The 20,977-nt window shown below is 35.7% G+C and overlaps 1 protein-coding gene across 2 annotated transcripts in view; it reads left to right on the top strand.

The window, feature by feature from the left end:
• The window catches only part of CHRNA4 (cholinergic receptor nicotinic alpha 4 subunit), a 58,240-nt gene that overhangs the window by 23,553 nt on the left and 13,710 nt on the right, over positions 1-20,977 (top strand). The window contains exons 1-2 of one of the 2 annotated variants that reach the window (XM_051976752.1): positions 6,132-6,164; positions 18,845-20,225. In XM_051976752.1, the coding sequence (XP_051832712.1) occupies positions 18,990-20,225 (1,236 nt within the window). In that variant the 5' untranslated portion in view covers positions 6,132-6,164; positions 18,845-18,989. Of the gene's footprint in view, positions 1-6,131; positions 6,165-18,844; positions 20,226-20,977 lie in introns of those variants that run through there. The other variant, XM_051976751.1, reaches the window with a different exon arrangement.

Raw genomic sequence — 20,977 nt, 5'->3', positions numbered from 1 at the left:
AAGAGGAAAGGAAAGGAAAAAAAAAAAAGAGAAAAGGAAAGAAAAAAGGAAAGAAGAAAAGAAGAGAGCTAAATTGCCCAATTGTCCAGTTCCAGGTAGGTCCTCAGTTGGCTAGCTCTTACTACTAATCACGGAGGTTGTTGTTTATCTTTTGTACTCAGAAAGGACCAGTATCTCAAGAGCCTTGAGATGGGAAAGCAGTTTCAGCCCTAGGTAGGGATAAAGGGTGTTGAGTCTTATTGCTATTTCAATCAGTTTAATTCAGCCAATGGTAGAGTGCAACACTAAAAAATATTGTTGGCTTTGGAAATAGAGGCTTATGTAAAATGGGCCCATTAGCTCAAAGAAGAGGTAAAGGAAATAAAATCTGGTATCTGAATTGTAAGGCATCTTTGAGAGTATCTATAGTCCCTTATTTTATAGATGAAAAAAAAAAATGAAGCCGATAAAGGAGAAAGGGCTTACTAAAAGTCACATACCACAAAGTCACAGTAGCAGAGCCAAGATTTTCCCTACATGATATAGGTAACTGAAGCATTTCCTCCCCTTCAAATACTAGATTGGCAGAAAAAGTCAACATATAAATTTGTTTAGGAGGGAATCTATGTATTTTATCTAAAACAAAAGAAAACAAAAATCTATGTATTTTGTCTAAAACAAATAAAAATCTATATATTTTATCTAAAACAAAAACATCATGAGAGAAAGAGAAGAGAGAGAAAGAAAGAGAAGGATAGGAGGAGAGACAGAGACAGAGAAAGAAACAGAAAGAATTTTAAAGTGTTTGCCATGGACCCAGCATTGTGTAAAGTACTAAGATAAAAAGGCATGTAAGCAATTCAGTTTTTGTCTTCAGCTTCTATTCAAATGAGGATAAGACAACATATAAAAGAGAGCAAGAAATGGCTGCAAGTCCTTTGAAGGTCTAGTTCTGAGAAAAATATAGCAAGAGTTCTCCTCTCAGGGAGAGTCCAAGGTGATTCTGAAGGTAGGGTCCAATTTTCCTATGGGGATGAGATAGAGATGTTGACTGGAAGCAGTATAGTTTGGAGTGAGTTGACTAAGAAGGGACTAGAAATCATGATCTATGAGGATTAAATGAAAGAAATGTGGCTGAAATGGAGAAATTTTAAGAAGGGACATTGAAAGCTGAGGAGCATCCAAAGGAAAGCAATGCTTGATGTTGCAGGGTCTCCAGTTCACATAATATGATAATTAGAGAAATTGGGGATCTTTAGCCTGAAGAAGAGAAGACTCAGAGAGGACATGAGTATTGTTTTCCAGTATTTGAAAGATGAGTAGATAGCAAATATGAACAAAATAAGAATGTTATATATAAACTTCTAATTTCTTTTTAAATTGAGAAGTGGGGGAGAGAGATAGAATGGTAATTGGGAAGGCAGGGTCATCTTGCACAAGTCACATTTCTTCTCTGGATTTCTCATCTGAAACACAGGAGAATAGACTATATATTCTCTGTTATTTGTTCTTCCTCTTACCTTTTGTGAATAAACAACTCTATGAAAGCAATTCCTCACTGGAATTTAATCATTTATTTATTTATTTTTGCTGAGGCAATTGGGGTTAAGTGTCTTGCCCAGGGTCACACAACTAGGAAGTGTTATGTGTCTGAGACCAGATTTGAACTCAGATCTTACTGATTTCAGGGTTGGTGCTCTATCCATTACACCATCTAGCTGCCCCCAATCATTTCTTCTAACAAACTCAGGCTGGGAAAACTGGAAGGTATTTTTAAAGCAGAGAGACAGGAGAAATAAGATTCCAAATAGATGAGAGAAGGGGTTTAATTGCTAGATTAAGGCTGTAGGGAAGGCAGGAAAGATGGGATTAGGTACATAGATTGAATATATTTGGCAAGGATCTCTAAAGGAGTCATTGCTATCTACAAATTGACATCAGTTTAAATTGTGTTCCTAGTATCTGCTTATAGTCTTGTATTCAAAAATTTATAATGTTCAATATTTTTGAGTAATGATATGAAGGTGGATGTGACATATTTATTAACTATGAAAGTGACATGAAACTGAAATGGAGAGCTAGCATGCTGAGTAACAAATGGGATTCAAAGAAATCTTCAGAAAACTATGGCTCATAAAATGAAACATAGTAGGCATGTGCATATTATCTATACTTGGATTTAAAACACATACATACACAATTGTTCAAGATAGGTAAGGTTGTACCTAGACAATAATTTTTATTAATAACAAATTTGAGATCTAATAAATCATGAATTCAATACTAGTCAATGATGTTAAATGGCAACACAAAATAATTGCTATCTAAGACATCATTAAGAGAGATATAGTGTCAGAGTCAGTAAACATTTGTTGTAGTTGTTCAGCTTTGACTCTTCATGACCCTTTTTGGGTCTTTCTTGGCGAAGATATTGGAGGGGTTTTCCATTTTCTTCTTCTGTTCATTTTACAGAGAAGAAACTGAGGCAGAGAGAGTCAAGTGACTTGTCCAGTGTCACCCACCTACTAAGTGTCTGAGACCAGATTTGTATTCCAGTCCTCCTGACTCAGATCCAGTGCTTTATCCACTGAGCCACATAACTTCCCTATAAACATTAATTAAGCACCTAGTAGATTAAATGATGGCGATAACAAATAAAGGCATAAGACAGTCTTAGCCTTGAAGGATCTTAAAGTCTAATGGAGGCGATAATATATAAAAAGAAATAAGAAGCTATGAGAAAGTTCTGTAGCTGGGATGGGAAATGATCTGAGGGGGGATTGTGAATTAAAAAACTGTTTTTCTCTTGTAGAATGATGAGTTTTTGATGATAATGAAATCTGGAGAGCAGCTGGGTGGGAAATGATGAAGCAAATAGCCTGAATACTCTTCTTAAATGGTGTCCAAAATGAGCAAGTAATAATCATATTGTGCTTTGCCCTGGTCATATCATGCTTGGAATATGTGCTTGGTTTCAGAAGCTGCATTTCAAAATCAACATAGAAACAATGGAGAAAATTCAGAGGAAGGTGGTGAGGGAACCACAGACTATTTCATACAAGCATCAGTTGAAAGAATTGGGAATACTTAGAGAATGCTTCTCTAGGGAGAAAAGAATAACAATCATGTATTAAGGGTTAATCATGTACAAAGAAAACCCTGTGCTATTTTGACAGTATAAGGTGGGCTGAGGGACGGGACACATGGCAGTTATGTTCACATCATAATATAGTAAAAGAATGTTGGATTTGAAATCTGAAGGTTTCAATTTGAACCCCTGCTCTGCAGCTCACTCCCTGTGTGACCTTTAATAATTCAGTTTCTCTTTCTGCGTTTCAGTTTCCTCATCTATAAAATGAGGGAATTAAAAGAGATGATCTCTAAAATTTCTTTGGATTCTCTAGTTTAATGTTTTTGTGGAATTACCATCCAGCATATAGGCTGTTTTCCAGCAATTCTATCTTGCTTTACCTTTCACGTAAGACTGGGTCAGAGACCAGTTTCCACATTAGGGCTCTGCTCTGATGGATGAATTTATCATATTTAATTGATTCCAGAACTCTTTCCTCTACTTTCTACCTTTTCCTCTGGAAATAGTCATCGAATCTACATTGCCCTTCCTGGAAAGGTTAAGCTAATCAATTTCCCCATGACTCCCTTCACAATCCCCATGACTTTCCAGAACAAAGCACCTCTCCCTGGCTACCACTCATCTATATGCAATATTCTCCTTTTTTAAAATGAAAGCTCCTTAAGGGCAATTGTTATCCTGGTTTTTGATTTGTTATATCCTAGTAACTATCTCAGTGTCTGACATAAGGTAACTTCTTCAAAAATCCTTTTTCTTTCATTCATGATTAAATGAATTCATCTAAAGAATCTGAAGATTTGTCACAAGAAACTCCATTTTACAGATACTTAGAAGGCATAATTGGGAGCAACCAGCAGAAGCTGCAAGTCAAAACATATTTTAACTTTAAGTAAGAAGACTCTTAGAGCTGTCTCAAAGTTGAATGGGATGCTTGCAGAGATAGTAAATTCCTAATCCTTTCCCTGATTCTATCATCCCTGTCTATCTTTAAGAAGAGATTGAAGGATGATTTCTCATCTGTTTGTTTAGAGAGAATTTATCTTTGTGTATGGAATAGATCAGTGATTTCAAAAATCAGAGAATCCTGGGTATTTCTGAAACTCTTTCAGAGGGTCTATAAATTCAAAATTGGTTTTTATTTCTAATATAGCAAATATTTATAAATATAATCCAAATATATTAAAAACTCTTTGGACAGATCCTCAATAATTTTTAAAAGTATAAAGATACTGAGAATAAAAGTTTGAGGACCATTGGAACAAATGATCTGTGAGATCCTTTCTAACTTTGACAACTTAGTTAAGACATTCCTCTTTGCTCTTAGACTAGAAGGAAGGAGGGGAGAAAAAGTTGTGCCCCGGAGAAGTCTTGAGAAGTAGGGGAAGAGAAGTGAGAGAATATCTGTTGAAAAGCCTCAAACTTTTCAGTGATATAAAAGACTTTCATTTGCACTGAGTGTGGAAGTTGATGGTACTTTTAGGAGTCAGAAGAGAGAAGGAAAATGATTCATTAATGAACTATACCTTTAATTTGTGATATATGATAACTTCATTCTGAGATTTTTTTTTTCATGATGATCAACAATCCAGAAACAAGAGCAAAGAATTTAGAGGGTAGGTTGAGGATTAGGAGATAGGAAATTGTTGAATATTGGGAATGGGGTGAGCAAAGGAATCTAGGATTATGCTAGTGAATAATTACAATGGCATATAATGGAGTATAATTGCTGAGAATAGAAATAATTGAAGTCAATATTGGGGGAAGATGAATTAGGAGAATTAGGAAGGGTGAAGGCACTAGACATCATAGTAGAACATTTTCTTGATGAAAACTTAGAAAGTATTGCTTCTTTTAGACAGTATTGGATTGTTTTTGGAGCCCAGAGCCAAAATAAATCTAAACTGACATCAGTCTTAATTTTCTCATCTGTCAAGTGAGAATTATAATTACTGATTTACCAACTTCAGAGAAGTTTTATGCCAGTCAAGTGAGATAATTAGACCAACAAAGCAAATCACTAAAAAAATTTTAAAATAACTATTGTGTGTAAAGCATAGAATTAAGTACTGAGGAAGATACATTTGCATAAGCTCCCTTGTGGAACCCACAGTCTAGTAGGATATTAAGCATCTCACACAGATTTCTATAATACACAATATTACATGTTAAGTACTTTGGAAAGCTACAAAACAAACTGTTATATGAGGTTTGAGGTGGAAAGTGGGGGATGGGGAAGTGAGAGGAATGGGATGGGAATCAGTAAAGGTTTCCTGAAAGAGATGTGTTTTGATTTGGACTTTTAAAAATGATTTCAACAACAAAGATGGAGAGGAAGAGTACTACAGGAGTTGGGAGTTGCCTGAACAGACAAGGAAAGTGAGAACTCATTGTATAATTAGAGGGCAGAAAGATGTCTATTTTGGCTAAATTATAGAGTGTGTGAAAGGTATTAATATGAAATAAATCTGGAAAGAGAGTCATGTTAGTTTGTAAGGAGGCTTGGAAGAGTTTAGACTTCACATGGGAAATAATAAAGAGTACTGAAGATTTCTATCAGAGAAGCAAGTAATATTCCCATTTCTACATTTAAGAAAGAGTAAAGTGTAATAGCATTGGTACAAAGATTGAACATAGCAATGGTGTGCTGATAATATATAATCACTGGCTCATACATATATACACACAATACACACACCTGACATAATTATCAAGTTCAACCTACATTATTAACATTTTCCCCATTATGTGCTTAAATTAGAGCCCAACTTCTTTAACTGTGGTTCCAGTCCATGGAGTCTTGTAACTAAATGTGAGGGTTATGAAATTATGATTTATGATCAATACATTTTTATTTGTATACTTATTTTATAACCTATGTGCCCAATGTCATGTAAAAATTTCTTGAGTGAAAAAGGACTGTAAGCAGAAAAAGTTTAAGAAGCCCTCATCTAGACAATCAATAAAATAATAAATCAAGCCCTGATTTACAAAGTATAATTGCTTACTCTGGAAAGTTAACAAATAGCTCTCTCTCTCTCTCTAGCCTATTTGAGCTGGCTCCAGCGCACCCTTAACTATAAGGAAGACAGTAAAGGTGAGAAGACCTATTAGAAGATGACTGATTGCAACAGTTCAATTGGCTAATAATGAAGGCTAACAGTGATGGCAGTAGTAATAGAGAGGTGGTGATGAATATGTAAGATGTGGAGATAAAATGGACAGAATTTAGTAATTGATTAGATGTGAAGATGAGGAAAAGGGATGAGTCATTGATAAATCCAGGGTCATCATGGAAGATTGGGTGGAAAATGGCATCATTGATAGATGGTAGATGATGGTAGAAGTAGAGCAGGCTTAGAAGGAATCATGATTGAATTGGAGGATATCCTAGTGTAGGTTTCCTATAGCTGTACCTAATAGGAAATTGAGTCTGGAACTCAGAAATGAGATCAAGACCAGTCATATAGATTTGAAAGTCATCTGTATAGAAGCAGGAGTGAGATTACCAAGGAAGTATAGAAAGAGAGAAGAAAAAAGCTAAAAGCAAATCCCAGGGAAACATCCTTCCTTAGATACAGGAAAGTGATTTGCAAAGGTCAAAGCACTATATCGATCTACATTCTTTTATTATTAGCATTATTATTTTAGTTCTCACTATATCTGATGAGTATGTGTAAGTTGATGAACATTATTAACTCCCTGAAAGCCCAAGGGACAAATAAACTAGAGCTTGGTTCAGAGTTGAGGGCAGTAGAATTGGATTCTATAATGGTCTGACATAGATTGTTAACTGAGACAAAATCTTTGTTTCATGGACTCGTTGCTGAAACTGATGTTGGAAATCATTTAGTTTCTCATTTAACAGATGGATAAGGTCAATTCAAGTCATCAAATATTTATGAAACACATACTAAGTGTTGGATTTACAAAGAAAGGCAAAAAACAGTCTTAGCCTCTGGAAACTCACAGTTTAATGGGGCTACAGCATGCAAATAATTATATAAAACAAAACAAATTGAGGATAACTTCAAAAGGAAGATACTAATATAAAGAAGAATCAGGAAAAAGAGAAAGAATGACTTTTCCTAATGTTAAAATGAGAAATGCATTCCAGAACAGGGACTAAAACTCTTGCCTCAATTTCCAATGCTGTAATTCATTATGATATATCCTATCTCTAGTCAATTCCAGAATGACTTGAAAATAAGAGTGTTGGAACTTTAAACAAATACTAGAGGAGTACTTCTCTAATAAAAGCAGATATATTGGATGGACAGTCTCGATATTTTCAATTTTTCACATAGCTTATCAATGTGTAACTTGGATGCTTTCCATATAAAATAGTTGCTGAATAGAAATTTCTCTAATTTGTCACTAGAGAGTATTTTAATTTCTGCATTAAACTGATTTCTGGAGGTAGGGGAAGGAACTCAAGTTTGCTAACTTCAGTAATCCAATTCTGCAATCCTAATATAAATGCAAACATGCACTCAGATTCACTGAAGCCTTTGCTTCTGGCTTCTGGCTTAATGAAATCTACAGATTCAGATATTAGAATCCTTATGGTAAGCTAAAATCTGCTGCCCTATGAAGTCAACCCACTAATTCTTTTTTTGGGGGACCAGAGAGGATAAGTATAACCATCCTCTTCCACATGATAATCCTTCACATATTTGAAGAAGGTGATTTGAGTCTTTCCCCACACTCACCACAAATTTCCCTTTTCCCTCCAACAAGTCTTTTCTTCTCCAGCCTAAATAGCCCTGGTTTCTTCAAATAATTTGAACATGGTATGGCTTTGTCATCTTATATCTAGGTCACCTTCTTGTTTTTCTGTATCCCTTCTAAGTCTATCCCTCCTGAGTTTAGATTTGGACATGATTTTAGGACCATCACCTATTTTGCTTTGGAAACTATATTTTTGTTAATGTAGTCAAATATTTCATTGGTCCTTTTGACTAATGACAAATGAATATGTGTAATCATTAATTCATATTGAGCTTTCAATTCACTAGAATTCTTAGATCTTTACATTTTTTTTAATTAGCAAGCATTTTTTTCCCTTTTAATTTCCTTCCTAGTGAGAAAGGAAAAAATGGAAAAACAAAACTGTTGTAATAAAAAGTCTTAGTCAGGTGAAACAAATGTCCATGCATTGATCAGAGTTCTAAAGTCTTTCAAAATTTTTCTTCTGTGCAGCATGATATTTGTGGAAATATGTATAGAAGAATTGCACATGTTTGATATATATCATATTGTTTGCTGCCTCGTAGAGGAGATGGGGGAAAGGAAGGAGAAAATTAAGAACACAAGGTTTTGTAAGGACGAATGTTGAAAATTATCCATGTATATATTTTGAAAATAAAAAGCTTAAAAAAAAAAGGTGTTATCTAGGATATAGCTCTAGGACAGTGAGTTGTAATAGTTATTTTTGTCCTCAGCACACATATCCTTTCTCATGCATATTATCTGACCACATATGTTCCTACTCCCACATAGGGGAGGGTATATTCCTTTGTGTTTGGGGTGATTTTCCATATCATTTATTTTGCTTTGTTGGTTAACTAAATATCTTTTACTTTGAACTAATATATTGTTTGTTGACCTGGTGAAAGGGATATCAATTCATGCAAGTTCCTTGAATGTGGGAACTGCATCCTTTCCTCTTTGCATTCCTAGCAGTTGTTAAATAGCACGTAATAGGTATTTAATAAATGCTTGCTGCTTGATTGAAAAAAAAGTTTTTCTCTTCTTCTATTCTTCCTCTTTCTTTTTTTCTTTTTCTTCTTCTTCTTCTTCTTCTTCTTATTATTATTATTATTATTATTATTATTATCATCATCATCATCTTAGTTGTAGTCTCTTTATTTTAGATCATTTTACACAAGTCTTCCCAGGTTTCTCATAAACTATCTTTTGCCATAATATTTCATTATAGTACATTCATGTATCAGAATGCAACAATTTCATAGGTAAACAACCTTTTCAAAAACCAATCTTTTCAAAAACTGCTTCTTATCATGTCACTCTACATTCTGTATTTGTAGAGTTTTTGAACCCAAATGAAAGACACTACATTTGATCTTATTAGCTTCATTCAACCTTTCAAGAACCACTTGAATCTCAATTCTTTCACTTAACATATTCACTATCCTACCCATGTTGTATTATTCACCAATTTAAAATTAATACTATATCACCTATTTTTCATCTAATTTAGCAAAATGTTTGACAGAATAAATCCAAATTCAGAGGTTCATAGCACTGCACTAGAAAGTTCCATTTTAGGTGACATAGATCCATTAACTACCATTCTTTTGATCTATTTGTTCATTCAGAATTCAGAATCACTTAATTGTACAATTGGGTATAGTTTATATATCTTCACTTTATTCACAAAGACATTATGAGAAACTTCATCAAATGTTTTAGAGAAACCTAGGTTTCCTATGTCTGTGGAATTATCTTGATCAAATAGCAAGGGGAAAATGTCCCTGTACAAAAGGAAAAATGAAGTTAGTCTGGCATGACTATTTTCATAGTGATTGTTCCTTCTCTAAATGGTTATAAACTATTTCTTTAACAATCTACTTCAGAGTCCTATTCTGTATATTTATGTTTTCTCTTTTTAAATTCTTTTTTTATTATAGCTTTTTATTTTCAAAATATGTGCATGGATAATTTTTCAACACTGACTCTTGCAAAACCTTGTGTTCCAAATTTTCTCTCCCTTCCCCTCACTCCCTCCCCTAAATGGCAAATAATCCAATATATGTTAAACATGTTAAAATATATGTTAAATCATATATATACATATATGTATATATGTGTATATATGTATATATATATATATACATACATACAATTATCGTGTTACACAAGAAAAATCAGATCAAAAAGGGAAAATGAGAAAGAAAACAATGCAAACAAATGACAAAAAGAGTTAAAATATTATGTTGTGATCCACACTCAGTTCCCACAGTGCTCTCTTTGATGGCTCTCTTCATCCTAAGATCTTTGGAAGTGGCCTGAATCATCTGATTGTTGAAATGAGCCACATTCATCAGATTTGATCTTCATATAATCTTCTTGTTGCCGTGTACAATGATCTCCTGGTTCTGCTCATTTCTCTCAGCATCAGTTCATGTAAGTCTCTCCAGGCCTCTCTGAAATCATCCTGCTGATCATTTCTTATAGAACAATAATACTTCATAACATTCATATACCCTAACTTATTCATACATACTCCAATTGATGAGCATCCACTCAGTTTTCAGCTTCTTGCCACTACAAAAAGGGCTGCCACAAACATTTTTTGCAAATATGGGATCCTTTCTCTTCTTTATGATCTCTTTGGGATGAAAGTCTAGTAGAAACACTGATGGATCAAAGAGAATACACAGTTTGATAGCCCTTTGGGCATAATTCCAAATTGCTCTCCAGAATGGTTGGATCACTTCACAACTCCACCTACAATGTATTAGTGTCCCAGTTTTCCTATATACTCTCCAATATTTGTCATTATCTTTTCCTGTTTTCTTAACCAATCTGAGAGAAGTGTAGTGGTACCTCAGAGGTGTCTTAATTTTAACTTTTCTAATCAATAGTGATTTAGAACATCTTTTCATAGAACTAGAAATGGCTTCAATTTCTTCCTCTGAAAATTGTTCATATCCTTTGATCATTTATCAATTGGAGAATGGCTTGAATTCTTATAAATTTGAGTCAATTCTCTATATATTTTAGAAGTGAAGACTTTATCAGAATCCCTGAATGCAAAAAAATTTTCCCCAATTTATTATTTCCTTTTTAATCTTGTCTGCGTTGGTTTTGTTTGTATCTATTTTGTGTTCAATAATGTACTCCAGTTCTTCTTTGGCCACAATTCTTTCCTTCTCCATCTGAGAGGTAAACTATCCTTTGTTCTTCTAATTTGCTTATAATATTCTTCTGTGTTTTTTCTTTATATTTCTTTTTGCCTCCCCATTTCCCTTTGTGCTTCTCTTTCATTATCCAATCTGAATAAACATCTACTCATCCTCTATTCTGTGTAAAGCACTGTTAGATGCTGAGGATACAAAGAAAAGTAAATAGTCCCTGCCCACAGAGTACATTCTACATATTATGCTCATGATACTTTGAGTTAAGAGATCTCAATTCAGTTTTTTTAGCTTCTGATACATGATGTCCCAGGCATTCCTTTGACTTATCATTTTAATAACCTCATCCAAGAAAGGAAATGACATTTTTCTGGTATGATAAAAAAATTATAGATTTGGGAATAGAATATACCTGGGGATGGGGGTGGGAGTTCAACTACCTCATTTTACAGATGATGAAATTGAAGCAGTGTAGTTAGAATTTAATATGAATTCTCTGATTGCAAATCTTTTTCTCTAAATTATATTGATGAATCTATCCTGGTTCTTAGTGATCACTTCTTTTTCCTTCCCATAAGGAGAGTTCACAAACCATATCTTAATTAATTCCAGAATTTTAACATTAATCAATATTAAGTTTGGGAACCTATAGTTTGGAAAAAAAATCTATCTGTTTCTCTTTCAGAGAATATAGTTGCCCTCTTTCCAGTTCTGTGGCATCTTTTTCCTTGGCACTATTCTCCCCCTCCAAAATTTTTCAGAAACCAGTGATAGCAATTACTCTTCTAATTCTTTCAGAATCCTGGATATATTTCTTCAGGACTTCTTGGCTTTTAGTCTTTGAGGAAATTACATACTTACTCTTTTACCATCTTCTATTTTACTTTGTTATTTAGTTCTTTGTTAGCCATTTTTTTCTTCCCTTCCCAATCCAGTGATCATTCTTGTAAAGAGAAAGAGAAAACAGAAAGAAAGGAAGAGTACAATAATTCCTTTTTGTAGCATATGTTATCATTTTCTCATTAGAGGGCTATAGATTTATTTTTGTTACTTTTAATAGCTTTTTATTTACAAATTATATGCATAGGTAATTTTACAGCATTGACATATGCCAAACCTTTTGTTCCAATTTTTCCCCTCCTTCCCCCCACCCCTTCCCCTAGATGGCAGGATGACCAATACATGTTAAATAGATTAAAGTATAAATTAAATACAAAATAAGTATACATGACCAAACCGTTATTTTGCTGTACAAAAAGAATTGGATTCTGAAATATTGTACAATTAGCCTGTGAAGGAACTCAAAAATGCAGGCAGGCAAAAATATAGGGACTGGGAATTCAATGTAATGGTTCTTAGTCATCTCCCAGAGTTTTTTCACTGGGTGTAGCTGGTTCAGTTCATTACTCCTCCATTGGAATTGATTTGGTTCATCTCATTGCTGAAGATGAAGATTGCTGAAGGTCCATCAGAATTGGTCATCATATAGTATTGTTGTTGAAGTATATAATGATCTCCTGGACCTGCTCATTTCACTCGGCATCAGTTCATGTAAGTCTCTCCAGGCCTTTCTGAAATCATCCTGTTGGTCATTTCTTACCGAACAATAATATTCCATAATATTCATATACCACAATTTATTCAGCCATTCTCCAATTGATGGGCATCTACTCAGTTTCCAGTTTTTGGCCACTACAAAGAGGGCTGGAGAGTCATAGATTTAGATCTAAAAAGGACATGAAATCATCTTTTCAAATCCCCTTGTCTTAGAGAAGAAGAAATTATGAGAGAATTAAAAATAATTTCCTCAAGATTACACAGTTGGTTAAATAGCAAAGGCAAGACTAAAACCCAGGTCCCTGCTTCCAGAACCAAGTGCTTTTTCCACTGTATCAGACCTGGTCTCAGCCCTCAGACTCTTATGAAATAGAGATTGTATTTCTTCCTTGTTCTCCCCATGCCTCCCTTTTCCTTCATCAGTGAATCCAGAACTAGAAACTAGGAGTGGAGGAAGGGAGTGGGTTACTGGAAAGATACAAAAGGGAAAGGGGAGAATGAAATACATCTGCAAGACTTTTCAGTCTTAAAGTTCTCTGTGAATATACTTTCTGTAGAGCTTTCAGCAGGATCAAATGAAGAATTTTGAGTTAGAAAAACTGGGATTTGAATCTCAGCTCAGACTCTGATGAGTGCAGTGCAATCCTATGCAAGAATCTAGATTGGTTTTTCATTTCCTTCTCCAACTTATTTTACAGATAAGAAAACTCAGGTAAACAGGGTTAAGTGACTTTTCCAGGCATTTCCAATACACTTATGATGGAGAGAGTCATTTGCATCCAGAGAGAGCACTATGGGGACTGAATGTGGATCATAGCATAGTATTTCCCCTTTTCAATACTGTTTATTTGCTTTTTTCTCTCTCTTTCTCATTTTTCCCCTTTTGATCTGACTTTTTTGAGCAGCATAATAAATATGGAAATATATTTCTTTTTTTTAAAGTGCCTTGCACAAGGTCACAAAGTTACTCAAGTGTCTTGAGGTCAGATCTGAATTCAGGAAAATCTATTGATTATGTCATCTAGCTGGCCTAAATATAAAATGATTAAATACCAACTATTTAATGCAAGGTAATTTGAGAGGCTGAACAGATCAGGAAAGGTTTCTTAAAGAAAGAGAAGAATTCCATGAGGTATGTAAGGAGGGAGTACATTCCTGAGATGGCCAGTGTAAAGAAAGAGGGAGGGTATAGAATAACATGTAAGGAACAGAAAGAATGATTACAGAGGCCAGCATAAAATACAATGTCCAATTTGGCTGCTAAGATAGGTTTTGACCAGTGTGTATAGGGTTTTAAAAGCTAAGAACTTATATTTTATAGTATAACAATTTCTCTTATCTTAGAGGCAATAGAAAGCTGATAAAAGAGTTGGTTCAGTGAGGGAGTCTCATGGCTCAGATAGCTTCTGAGTTCAAATCTCTACTCTGCTCTTTATTGTGTGACCTTAAGTAAGTAAATTGAACTCTCTAGGTTTTTAGGGATTCAGTTTAAGATGACCTTTAAGACAATTCAATTTCTAAATCTATGGTCCTTTGAACTGTACCATTATGTCACCAAGAACTGCTTCTTTGTCATAATGTCAGTCTTTGCAACTCACTGCTCAGCTTCCATATGGCAAATATAAAATTAATTTTTTTTAGTCAACATTAGAGGCTTCCCCCTACTCCCACAAACTTTCATTAGTTTTCTGGGTTGGAAATTCCTCATTTTCTTTATTCCAAAATTCTTTTGCTCTCTCATTTAAATGAGTGGGAGGAGGAAAAGAGACCTTGAAACAAAACTAGACCCAGGAGACAAGGTCTTGGTCTTTCCCAGACTAACTGAATTTGTGGTCTTTCATATGCCTGTGTAAACCTTTCCAGGCTTCCAGCCCATTCTGTATCTCAACATGAAAAACCCAGCTGTTAGACACTTCACACTTAAGCAGTTCAGACAACTGGGACATGGTCTATTTGCCAAAAAAAAGCATTTTATTATATTTAAGGCAGAGACCAGTAGCTTGCTAGATTCAAATGGACTAGATCGTCAGAGAGCAGGCTGATTTAAACCATGAACAATTATTGATTAAGTGCTATGCTAAATTCTCTGAGAGAACACAAAAAAGTTTACAATCTAGTCCCTTCCCACAAGAATCACACAGTCTTCCTAAGGAGATGAAACACACCTGAAATATAAAATAACACAAAATGCTGTGTGATCCATTATCAGGTTCTGTGACTCAGAGCCTCAGAGTATCTGGCTGCAGGATGTTACCTAGAAAACCTCTATGTCAGCATCTGCTGCTAACTATGCCTCTTTCCATTACATCATTACTAGTATCTCATCCTTCTGAGAATCACAGAGTTTAAAAAAAAAGATATAAAGCAGGTGTCAGTGGAAATGAGGCAATCTATTGTCACATAAGAATTTTATCAAATATAGTATTGTTGATGGGTTCAATTTGAGCTGTCCAGCAGTGTACTCTTAAAGTCTATAAGCTGAAAAAAAAATTGAGAACTCTATTTCAATTAATGTGTTTTCTTTGTAACCCTGTGTATTTTGTGTACTTTTGTTCATTTAAAAACAGAATTCTTAGGAGGAATCAGTTGGCTCAGACTGACTACTGTGTATTTAAACATAACACAAAATCTATAGATAATATATAAAGACCCCATAAATAAGACACAAGAACTTTGAATGGTTTCTCTACCGAGCCATATCCTACCTCATTAGATTTATGGCACACTGGATCACCCCAGTGTGGATTAAGCTATGCTGGAATAAAACACATTAAATTTTCCTCTATTGGATGATATCATACTAGATTATACACAGGACGAGATTACATTGGGTAACACTACAATAGATACATTCCAGTGAATTATATTGTCCTGGATCAATTTGCACCACACTTAACACTACAAAAAAACCTAGACATTTTCCCTCAATCCTTCATTAAAGTCTATTAAATGAATATGCCAAAGAAACAACTTGGTTTTAGTTTGGTTTGTTTGTTTCTTGGTGACTGAACAGAATTAAGCTCATCTAGATTTTTTACAGTCAAGCAAGAAAATGAGGTGGTAACAATGGACCAGATTAAGTAGTATGCTGGTAAATGGTTAACACCAGTCTCTTATGAGGGGGCCCTGCAAAAATAATAGACTTTCATTATTAATCAGAGATACTCTGATTAATGCTCTGATACAACTCTGAGATACCACTACACACCTGTCAGACTGGCTAGAATGACAGGGAAAGAATGTGGAATGTTGGAGGCGATGTGGGAAAACAGGGACACTAATACATTGTTGGTAGAACTGTGAATACATCCAACCTTTCTGGAGAGCAATTTGGAACTATGCTCAAAAAGTTATCAAACTATGTATACCCTTTGATCCAGCAGTGTTACTACTGGGCTTATATCCCAAAGAGATCATAGAGAAGGGAAAGGGATCTCTATGTACACGAATGTTTGTAGCAGCCCTCTTTGTAGTGGCCAGAAACTGGAAACTGAGTGGATGCCCACCAATTGGAGAATGGATAGATAAATTGTGGTATATGAATATTATGGAATATTATTGTTCAGTAAGAAATGACCAGCAGGATGATTTCAGAAAGGCCTGGAGAGACTTACATGAACTGATGCTGAGTGAAACAAGCAGGGCCAGGAGATCATTATATACTTCAATAACAATACTATATGATGACCAATTCTGATGGACCTGGCCATCCTCAGCAATGACATGAAGCAAATCAGTTCCAATGGAGGAGTAATGAACTGAACCAGCTACACCCAGCAAAAGAACTCTGGGAGATGATTAAGAACCATTACATAGAATTCCCAATCCCTATATTTTTGCACACCTGAATTTTTGAGTTCCTTCACAGACTAATTGTACAATATTTCAGAGTCCAATTCTTTTTGTACAGCAAAATAACGGTTTGGTCATGTATACTTATTGTGTATCTAATTTATATTTTAATATATTTAACATCTACTGGTCATCCTGCCATCTGGGGGAGAGGGTAGGGAGAAGGAGAGGAAAAATTGGGACAAGAGGTTTGGCAATTGTCAATGCTGTAAAGTTACCCATATATATAACCTGTAAATAAAAGGCTATTAAAAATAATAATAGACTTTTTAATTTTATCTCATTATTCATATTTCCTCCATTACTCTTTTAAATCTAAGCATCAACAAAACAATAGATCAACTCATATAGATTAAGACTTGATTTTTAGCATTTACTGACTTCTGTAAGTGAAATCTAAAGATTTCTCATGAAATCTAAGGGTAGATCTGGAAATATTGTAAGTTCTAGTTCCATTATGCAGAAATTTGTCTTGTTTAAGCACCTCCTACTTTGTATTTTCTTTATGGTCTAGTGAATGTAGAGTAGATTGGCAAAATGAGCTAAAATCTCAGAACTTGGATCTGGGTTCCTGCTGAGGAGATGGCAAGCCCCAAAGCTGAGATTCTTTTTGGTCTTAAGTTTTGGGCTGTGGCTGTATCATAGGCCAGAATGTTGGCTATAACTACAATATAATGTTAATTTGTAGCTTCTAAATCAAAATGGGGTCAACAATGATTCATTTCTACTTAAGTTTGACACCATTCATCTGGATCATTGCTCCACCAGAGAGAAAAAATGGCAAACCACTTCAGTATCTTTGCCAAGAAAACCTTATGGACAGAGAGGTCCATGGGCTCCCAATGAGTTGGGCATGCCTGAACAAAAACCACTGACCTAAAACGCTGAGAGAGAGCTTAATTGACTTGCCCTGTGTCGTAGTCACCATGTGTATGAGATGGAGCAGGTCTTCCTGGCTTAAAGCCATCTCTCTATTTACTACAGTATAAAAAGAGGTATCTAGTGCTACCAGAACCAGATTAAAATATAATTGGGAAATACTTAACAAAATAAATAAACATAGATAACATTATGTTTTCAAAGGGACTCACTATGCCACCCACAGAGATTTTTATGTATGTATGATGAATTAATAGCTCCGATTCTATTGGAATCTGACTCTACTACACTACATCATGTAGCTTCCCTCATTACAGAATAACAACATCTTCTCTATGACTCATGGCTAGTGGTTAAATGGCTATTGAATATTATCCTTCCTGGTGCTTCAGTTTTAAAATTAAATTATCCATGAGAGGTTGTCTGACATGTTGGATAGAAGGAACTTGGTGTTAGAAGATCTGTTAGAAGAAAAATCCTTTCTGTTACTGGCTTTATGGGTTTAAGCAAAATACTTAAGCTCTGGAGTTTCAGCTTCCCCATGTGTAATAACACTTATAACACTTGTGTAGCAAGCTTACTCGGTTGATATAAGAAGAGTGATTTTTTAAACTTTTAAATCCTGCATATCATCTATCATATTATCTATGTATTACATTCAGTATCATATTATGCAATATTCAGTATCATATTATTTTTAGAGTAACTGAAGTATAAGCTATTCAGAGAGTTAATTGTAGCCGGGGAAGATAGCGTGTTCCACTAAAAAGAAGATTGCAGGCATGAGATCTAGGTGCCAGTTTTTCTTCCTAATTTTTCTACAGGTTGATTATATAGTCTGGAGCAGGTAACTTAACTCCCTTGAGTCAATCTTCCAATCTATAAAATCAAGATAGTGACTGCCTTACCTCTCTCATAGGGATAGATACCCTGAAGCTCAAATAATTAAAGTGCTTTGAAAAGCAAAAAGCTATGCACCTCTACAATAACAATAACAGAAATAACAATTCTGAATCTTCAAATGAAATGGAGTAAATAGTTTTCAAAATAGATCCAGTATATGAAATCAAAATAACGTGAGAACAGGATGAGGTCCATATTCTTCTCATCATCCTGTCTGCTACAGAAGTTGTACTATGAATACTTTTGGTGAGCCTACAAAAAATGAACTTAGATCATAATTTTTTTTATTCAACTACAAAAAGCGGATATTTTATCATTCTGTGCTGTCCACAGACCATTAAATATGAAAGAACAATAATAGGTTATTGACTTTCCACAGAACTGTTTTTATTTGAACTCCATTGAACAAAGTGAGAATGGTATTTATGAAGTATTTAAGATTTTAAAAGTGCTTTATTTACATTATGACATTTGAGCCTCAAAATCCTGTGAGACAGGTATTGCTGGCATTATTATTTTTATTATCATTATAAAAAATTACATTTGGGTAATTATGCCTATATTTATACCCATGTCCACATGTGTTCTCTCTAACCCACAACTGAGGAAGAAATTACAGTGTGGTTGGCTAGGGAATGTTAGTGCTCACAGTGACACTAATAAATGTAATGTTCTTATTGACTTCTCATCTTCCCTACTACAGTGCTGATGGTGATTTTGCTGTGACCCACCTGACCAAAGCTCATCTCTTCTATGATGGAAGGATCAAATGGACACCCCCTGCCATATATAAGAGCTCCTGCAGCATTGATGTCACCTTTTTCCCCTTTGATCAGCAAAATTGTACCATGAAGTTTGGTTCCTGGACTTATGACAAAGCAAAGATTGACTTGGTGAGCATGCACAGCCATGTGGACCAGTTGGATTACTGGGAGAGTGGCGAGTGGGTCATCATCAATGCTGTTGGAAACTATAACATTAAGAAATATGAGTGTTGTACTGAAATTTACCCAGACATCACCTACTCCTTCATCATTCGTAGACTCCCCCTATTTTACACCATCAACCTCATCATCCCCTGCCTTCTTATTTCCTGTTTGACCGTCTTGGTTTTCTACTTGCCCTCAGACTGTGGGGAGAAGATCACATTGTGCATTTCTGTGCTGTTATCCTTGACTGTGTTTTTACTTCTTATCACTGAGATTATCCCATCCACATCATTGGTTATTCCCCTGATTGGGGAGTACTTGCTCTTCACTATGATCTTTGTGACGTTGTCCATCATCATTACAGTCTTTGTGCTCAATGTCCACCATCGCTCACCTCGCACACACACTATGCCTGCATGGGTCCGAAGGGTATTCCTGGATATCATCCCCCGCTTGCTCTTCATGAAACGTCCTGGTGTGGTGAAGGACAACTGCAGGAAACTGGTTGAGTCCATGCACAAACTTGCTGGAGGTCCAAGGTTCTGGCCACAGCCGGAGCCCAATTTTGTTACCTCATCTTCCACCAGCCCCCAGAGCCCAGACCGGTCACCATCGGCTTCATTCTGTGTCCATCTGGAGGATCCAGTCAAATCTCAACCTGTTTGCAAGTCTCCCTCAGGTCAGTATACTGTGCTGCAGCATCCCGAACCTGGGAAGCCCAGTCCCTGCTCTTCACCCACTCCCCAACCTCCTCCAAATAATACCCATCCCTCTGGCTTCTCCAAAGTCAGATCTCTAAGCGTGCAACAAATGTACAGCTCCAGCAAAGTGGAGGAAGGAGGTATCCGTTGCAGGTCAAGGAGCATTCAGTATTGTTCTCTCCAAGAGGATTCTTCCCAGGCAAACAATGGACAGTCTGCCAGCTCCCCTGCCTCTTTGAGGAGCAACAAAGATGAAGTCCAGCCCCAGGAGAAGCCCTCCCCATGCAAGTGTCAATGCAAGAAAGTCAAAGCTGTACCTGTCTCAGATCCAGTGACCAAACCACGTAGTACCAAAGAACAGCATGCCCTGCCCATGTCACCAGCCTTGAAACTTGCAGTAGAGGGAGTCCAATATATTGCAGACCATTTGAAGGCAGAAGACACGGATTTTTCGGTAAGTCATTCAGTCAATCACCCAAAAAGGATTTATTTATTTTTGCTGAGATAATCGAGGTTAACTGACTTGCCCACAGTCATACAACTAGGAAGTATTAATTGTCTGAGATCTGGATTTGAATTCAGGTCCTCCTGACTTCAGGGCTGGTGCTCTATCCATCGTGCCTATCTAACTGCTCCCCCAAAGGATTTATTAAGTCCAATCCATAGCAGCTGTTAGAAATTATAGGGCCTACTGGGATAAGTTCCTAAATAAATATGATAGACAGTCTGCTTTTTATTTTCTTCTATAATGACAGGGAAGGATGAGTCAAAAACAGTTCCTATTCCCCAAATTATGTACACAAACTTTTGAAATATATTGAACGATCTATGTGTCTATTTGCTGCAGATTTAATTTCTTCCCCACTCCCTCTCCATGCATGCTTAGTTAATTTTAAAGAAGCCTGATTTTCTTCAGTTCACTTGATCAGGGGGACACTGCAAAGTAGGACTCTTCAGGATAGAATTTATGCACTTGTGTTGGAGGTCAGAGAAAAGCCAAAATCTGCCCCTATACAACTGAAAACCAATTGTATATAACTGCTCTTCGCTTTGTGGATAATATCAATCTCAGAACAATACTCAGAGTGTGACAGGGAAATGATTAAAAAATGGGGCTGACCTTGGGTCTGAAACATGTTACTTATGAAACATTGCACAAGGAAAAAAAAATTTGTTGACTCAGTTATCCAATCTGGGTTTACAAAT

Source organism: Antechinus flavipes, chromosome 2 (genome assembly GCF_016432865.1).
Source record: "Antechinus flavipes isolate AdamAnt ecotype Samford, QLD, Australia chromosome 2, AdamAnt_v2, whole genome shotgun sequence".
Classification (NCBI taxonomy): Eukaryota; Metazoa; Chordata; class Mammalia; order Dasyuromorphia; family Dasyuridae; genus Antechinus; species Antechinus flavipes.
Note: the sequence above shows the minus strand (reverse complement) of the source record. Positions and strands in the feature narration are given on the sequence as shown.